Source organism: Oryza brachyantha, chromosome 5, assembly GCF_000231095.2.
Source record: "Oryza brachyantha chromosome 5, ObraRS2, whole genome shotgun sequence".
Taxonomy (NCBI): Eukaryota; Viridiplantae; Streptophyta; class Magnoliopsida; order Poales; family Poaceae; genus Oryza; species Oryza brachyantha.
The window spans coordinates 13,768,261-13,775,277 of NC_023167.2; the positions used below are offsets into that span (position 1 = coordinate 13,768,261).

Here is a 7,017-nt window from a genome sequence, read left to right on the forward strand (position 1 = left end):
TAAAAGTTTTATTCACGAAATATCTTTGATTTATAAATATTTAATTTGACCTTTTCGTAAAAAGTACAAACAATCACCACCTTGACGAGTCCCAACTGGTTTGAACTTTCATCTATTACTCCGTATGATTTAATCTCACTAGGATGTTACCCCAGTGCTTTGGGCGGATTACTATTGTTGCTGATATTTATAGATATTAAAATTTTAATAAGTAGTGGAACAATATATACTCCGGTTATTTTTATAAAAAATACAACGGTTTATTACATTAAAAAGAGTATTTGTTGGTTCCCTCTTGCCAATTATTAATTTGAAATATTAAAATTAAATTAAATTAAATAATAAATCAGCTATGTCTTTTGTTGAATCTGAATTCCAAGGTTATTAAAATTTGGAGAAAATAGAACCAAAAAATCAATGGTATTTCCAATTACTCACGAATACGATCTAGATAATACAGTTCAACTAATCAATTGACTTGATTTTTCTAAAGAGCGGTCTCCTCTCTCTCTCTGTCTGATTGCTTAATTAGTATAGATATAGATAAATAGATAATTTAACGTATTACTTAATTTTTAGTCAGTTGCTGGTTGTGAAATAGTTTACTCTCCCCTCGCCTCACAAATACTTCATTCCTAACCATTATAAGAGTATCCCCAACAGCTCATCTAAATTTGGTCATCCATATCTTTATTTGGATAATCATCTAAAATATTTTTATCATTCGTATCCTTTTGTACTCTAGCAGATCATCTATTTATGGCATTCTCTATATCTATTTGGAGGATTAGAGATAAATCATCTAAATATAGAGTTTTTCTCTCTTAATATGGATGACATCTAGAAATAGATGATGAAATAGATGTTCTGCTGAAGCTCAACTTTTACTCTGCATGCTCTATTTCTAGGATGCAGGATAGGATGGATAAGCTGTTGGAGATGCTCTAAGGTAAACTAGTAGAGTGGCAGTGGGGAGAATGACTATGCTACTCCTTATTAATGTTTTTTTTAATTTTCTATGCTCCAACTAGATACTTATGGCTTATTTAGATTGGTTGGACCTATAGAAATGACTTCTCTGTGGGACGAATGGAATATCATATTAGCTTTAGTGGAAAACAGATTGAGTTGAATAGTAATTCCGATCGTGCTGTGAAAAGAATGGTGATAATACTGAACATGTTACTTTCGGTTGGACGCCGCTAGCTCAGCAAAGCCAGTACCTGTCAGTATCCCTGTCCCAATTAAGCATTGAGATACATGTGCCAAATCTAAACAGCTTGTAGACAAGGCAAGTTTGGGTACAGAAGCTGAAATTTCTACCCTACGATCCTAGCTACTTCGTACGCTCCCTTTCGTTTTGAGTGTGGCGATACAAAGTTGATAATATCCCAAGGAGCTGGACATAATTAATACTCGAAGACTTCTGCAAGTAAACAAAACGAACTACCAGCAGCAGCAACGCCTAATTAACGTGAGGTAAGCACCTATGCTGCCCTCCGTGGATCCAACAAGATCAAACAAACCTACCGGAGGGGGTGAATGGCAGTGAAAAACAAAACCCAAAAATCTTTCGTGGAATAAAGGATTACCTCTGTCGAAGAAATTAATGAAGGCTTGCTACCTTGATCGCGCCACTCATGTGCCGCCGAACAGATCATCGAATCGCGCCGCTCCTATGACGTCGATCAGATCGTCGAAATCCAAAAATCACCAGTAGATGAAAGCCGAAAACGTAGATTGAATGATCTTGACTTTATTGCATCAACTGGTATTTACAAAGTGCACCAAAAGCACTCCTATCAAAATCGTCGATCTAGAATCAACAACTAAATCTCACAAAAAGCACACCGGGGACATACCCCTCGGTCTCTATTTATATCGAAAAGTCTATCACCAAATAGGAGTAGGACTCCTTATACTAATACAACTCATTCTCGAAAAGTATTTCCAATTAGAACCCAGTTTCCCAACTGCGAACGCGCGCTACAGTGACCGGACGTGAACAGTACGCGGTCGCTACAGTAATCCGACTCGCTACAGTAACATCCCGATTCCCCTACGGTAATCCAAACCAAGTACTGTAGCAAATTCCTTTACTTTTCTCATCCAGTTTTGATCCGATTTACTTTCCGATTTTTCCGGCGCTTACACATACAACATGTGAAGCCCGTTACGATTCTATCCCACACGGTGTTCCTCCACCATGTGCCAACTCGTATTCAATATCGTCACCTGGCATCCTCGATCGTCCGGACCTCAGCTCCTCCTTGAGCCTAGTCACGATCCCACCACCATTGACCGATATTGACCTCTCAAGTCACCTGCACAACTAGAGACAAACCAACCGTTTCCGAGCACAGATATCGCAACCTGACTCACATTAGTTACACACACTCGCACCAACACCTTAATTGTTTTCAAGCTAAATTCAATTTATAAACCAAATCGCAAGCCATTTGTTCATCAGAAAATATTAATCATGCTTATGATCTTACAGCCCTAAGCACATGATTTGTCACTGGCACACTATCTCTCTCTGCCTGAATCAACTTGACGACGCGCCTAATTTTAGCTGTACCCATTGAAATTATATGCCACTCCAGTCTCCATATGTGATCGATTCGAGTAGGTGACTGCACTTTGATCCTCCTGCCTAAGTGGGGCATGCACTTTGGCAAACGAATGGAAACCAAACAGAACAGTGAAAGTTCAGAGCAAATCGCAAAAAGAGAGAGGGAAGGGTGAAAGTTCAGGCTGAAGATTAGGACAGCACACATGATGAGGAGGATCTGGGATCTGATCGATGATCATTGCCCTTTGCATGGTAGACTATTCAAACCCCAGCAGCTGATCGAGATCCATCTCCTCCTGCACTGAATGATCAATGCAGTGCCTTGAATGATCGACGGGGGCCTTCATCTTCAGACAGGAACAGCTCCAGTTTCCCACCCAAATTCTGACTTGGGACAGAGCTGACCTTACGAGCATGGTGCCACACAGTAATGGGTGTTTGACGGGCTAGCTAGACGGTTTCATCAAATGGGCGTCTCGCAATACCGGAGAGAAGAGAAAAAGGCAGCAGCAGCAGCAGTCGATGATGTGTGCTGCCCCTGCTGCTGCTATGGCGATGTTTCCTGGATCTAGTGCATGCCGAATGGACAGACAGAAAGAGAACCCTGAGCAGTTGACACTAACGCCACACGATCATCTTTGGACCAGACTTGTCCCAGGCGTGTGTTTGTGTGTTGAGTGTCTCCAGATTGCAGCGATCTTTTGTGCCTAGCTGAAATGCATCTTTACACAATGGCAGGACAGCGACGCAACATCGCGTCACAGTGCAAAAAAAAAAAAAAAAGACCGGGCTAAAAAGGATCATGCAGGGTCGAAGCTATCGAGAAGATGGCAAGGTCAGTCTCGAGAGATATTTTAGCGAGATATCTATCAGCACATTTTGCAGGCAGTAATAACAACCAAATGACCAAAACCTGATAACCGAGTAAACCTTGTGCAACTACGGCTTGTTTGGTCAGAGAGTAGACGTAGAAATTTCCTCTCTGACTTATGTTCAGAACGTAGGAATCTTACATATTTGTTTTGTGTTTGACTTGATCACCTGATGTCTTGGATTTCTTGTTCAGCTACTAGTGATGCCAAGATGCCAAATGATATACTCGATCACACGTACGTTTGGACCTTGTAGAGCCGATGGTGCAAGATCCTGGATTGAGGGCTATAGAAAGGAGAATTTTGTGAACAGAAAGGACGAGCAGGTGCCTGCAGCAATACACCGAATCCATCAGCTAGTACGAGAGCTCAGGCTTTCAGAGCTTATGCACACTCTCACATGATTTGCACTTTTCTGAGTTGTAAAGTCCTTTTCCTCGGTACTATGTAATATTCGGCTACCTACCAAACCCAAACAAAAACATATTGCGTGTGCCGCCACAGGCAGATTCTGCATTCACTTGTTCTCTCTCTTTTTTTTTAAACGAACTGCTTCCAGCTTGCAGTTTTGCGCTATGAATTCTGAACAGTAACACCCTTCTGACTTCTCAGGTTTTTCAATATGGGTTCCTTTGCACAGCACAGCAGAGCGCTGAGTTCCTTGAGACTTCTGCTGCTCCAACCGTCCAAAGCTCAGATGCATGCCCACAATTTAATCTTGTTTGAACGAGAAATTGGAATAAACGTTTGAACATATTGACCGCAAATTAGTCTTTGTTTGAAGGAGAACTTGAAATACACGATTTAAACTCTTTGAGATCAACCTAAAGAAAAAAAAAGAGCAACGATACGAGTACGTAGACCGACCACTATTGATTTTGTTTTATGATGCGGCTTCGTAGGAGCTTCAATTCTTAAATGGAAAAGAAAATAACCATGCATGCGCCTAGGCCTTTTTTTTTTCTTTTGAGAATACGTAAGAGCGTTGCGTTCCACGTATTACAAATAATGAAACTCTTTTTTTTTGGAAAAAAGAAGAACAGAACTAATATTGAGTTACTTTCACTCAAGACAAAAAGGTAGTAACCTCAACAACAAAATGGAGGACTACCAGGAAAACTGAAAGAACGATCACACAAAACAAGGAAGAAAGAGTAGGAGACTTGTAGACTGTCTTATTTGCGCTCTTTTTTTTTTTTCTGAAAAGGACCCACACAAACTGAAAGCACGAGAGTATGAAAAAGAACATAAAACATATGGTATATCCATTGAAAATCCTACAATAAACCGATAAAACTGGCATTTGGGGTACCCCATAGGAATTTTATGGGATAATTCTCTCTATTAGATAACAGCAGAAAGAAATTAAGAGTGAGATTGATCAATCGTGAGAGGTCCATGCATGACTTCAGCTTTGAAGAACTGTTTTTGATCATTCACGAGGTAAAAGTTCATGTTTGCATTCCTCTAAAAAGCGGAGAAAACAGAAGATTTTCTAACCCAAATTAACTCCCAGTTCCAAACACTCCCCAGATAGCATCTCAACGAATAATTACCTACCCAACGTTCTCCAGTGCCTAACTCCATACCATTTGAAGCCCTGGGAATTTGTGAAGTAGAAGCAAAGAATACCGGTACATATTACCTACCCAAAAAAAAAAACAAACCACATGATGTCTTTGCATATTATTCACATGATCCAAAATGCAAAGAGGCAGCACCAGAATCAGATGCCCAACAATTCCTCCCCCTTTCAGCACCAACCTTAGTCCACTATCTGATTATCATCATCATCATCTAGGAATATTTATCAGTGAATAACATCAACCAATCTTTTTTAGAGGAACCAACATATGAAACTATATATATATATATATATATATATATATATATATATATATATATATGTAAAAAAAGGGATGGAAATCATGAAGTTGGATAGAAATATCAACAGATTAGACTCCTTTCTTTACCATCTTTTTTTTCTCTCTCAAATAAAGCAGTATTTGACGTCACTAAGAAAAATCTCCCTGTGTTACACATTGTTGGGAAGCTCATGACATCTGATGGTCATGCTCTCCTCTCATATGTACTGGCCTTGTTCCAACGGCCTGAAATATCTGAACTCCTGTGGGCCCTTGCTGTCAGCCTGACAGCTGCACGCCTCGCCGCGGTGGAAGCCGAGGTGGTAGCAGAGGCAGACCGGCCGGGAGCTGGTGGGCGTCGTGTCGGCCGGCGGCGAGCTCGGCGACGGCCCCACCGACAGCTCGAGGTTGAGGTCCGGGCACCGCGGCTCCTCCGTGCTCGTGGTGCCGCCGCTGCTGCTGCGGCCGCCGTCGTCCGAGGAGGAGTCGACCTGGGGCGCCGCCGCCGGGGGCGGCGGCTCTGTCGTCACGGCGAAGATCGCGGCGGCGGCGGCCGCCTTCGCCGGGACGGATATGGGATGCGGCGGCGCCAGGCGAGGCGCCCTGTTCGGCGCGGTGGCGCCGTCACCGTTGCTGCTGCCGGCAAGCAGCGGGCGGTGCGTCTGCGGGTCGATGCCGCGGGCGAGGAGCTTGCGCTTGATGTGCGTGTTCCAATAGTTCTTGATCTCGTTGTCCGTCCTCCCCGGCAGCTGGCCGGCGATCAGAGACCACCTGCAAGAAGAGACAGTAAACCTAGTTGAGCGACAAAGAACGAAAGAATGCCTGGATTGAACCGGCCGGCCGGCGACGGATCGAGACGGAGAAGAGAGCCACACTTACTTGTTGCCGAGGAGGCCGTGGAGGCGGATGATGAGCTCGTCCTCGTCGTCGGTGAAGTTCCCGCGCTTGAGGTCCGGCCTGAGGTAGTTCATCCACCGGAGCCGGCAGCTCTTGCCGCAGCGCAGCAGCCCCGCCGCCTTGGGCAGCGACCGCCAGCATCCCTCCCCGTGCGCCCTGATGTACGCGATGAGCCTTTGGTCCTCCTCCTTCGTCCACGCCCCCTTGTTCGTGTGCGCCTTCTCGCAGCACGGCGACCTCCCCATGGCTGCCTCACCTCGCCCTCGCCGTCGCTCGCTCGCTCGATCGAATCTCTCCCCGTTCCAGCCGAGCCGCAGGAGGAACACCGCGACCGCGAGGCGGCCGAGCTCACCGGTATATATGGCGCCAGCCAGCGACGACAGGGTAACCGGGGGAGCGAGGCGCTGCGCGTCACGCGTGTGTTGACCCGGTTGCGTGTCGCGAGTTTGACCGCGGGAGAGGAGGGTGGTGGGCCCCGCGCGCGGTCCGAGTGCTTCTCTTTTTTCTTTTTTTTTTTCTCCCCTTTTTGTTGTTGTGGTTGCCTTGCCTGCTTGGTAGTTAGGTACTTACGGTTGCTTTGGCTTCTCCCGCCTCCGTTTAATCCCAGACGTCGGTTGGATCATGGACGGCCGTCGATCGGAGAGGGAGTCTACAATGGAATTTTTTTATTTTTTAAATTTTTTAAGAAATAATTTAATTACAGAAAATATTTCCACCGCATGAATCTTTTAGCCACGGCGTGTGACCAAACGGCTTGCCACGTCATTATCGGTGGCGTGGCAGCATTGCCACGCCACTGGCAATGTCG

General features: G+C 44.8%; 1 protein-coding gene across 1 annotated transcript; it reads right to left on the reverse strand.

Annotated features, from left to right (window-relative positions):
- Positions 1-5,374: 5,374 nt before the first annotated feature.
- LOC102715855 (myb-related protein 308) lies at positions 5,375-6,539 on the reverse strand. The gene is made up of 2 exons (XM_040524123.1): positions 6,192-6,539; positions 5,375-6,083 (listed from the first exon to the last, which is right to left on the reverse strand). The coding sequence occupies exons 1-2, from the start codon at positions 6,452-6,454 to the stop codon at positions 5,531-5,533; spliced, it is 816 nt and encodes a 271-aa protein (XP_040380057.1). The 5' UTR covers positions 6,455-6,539; the 3' UTR covers positions 5,375-5,530.
- Positions 6,540-7,017: the final 478 nt, after the last annotated feature.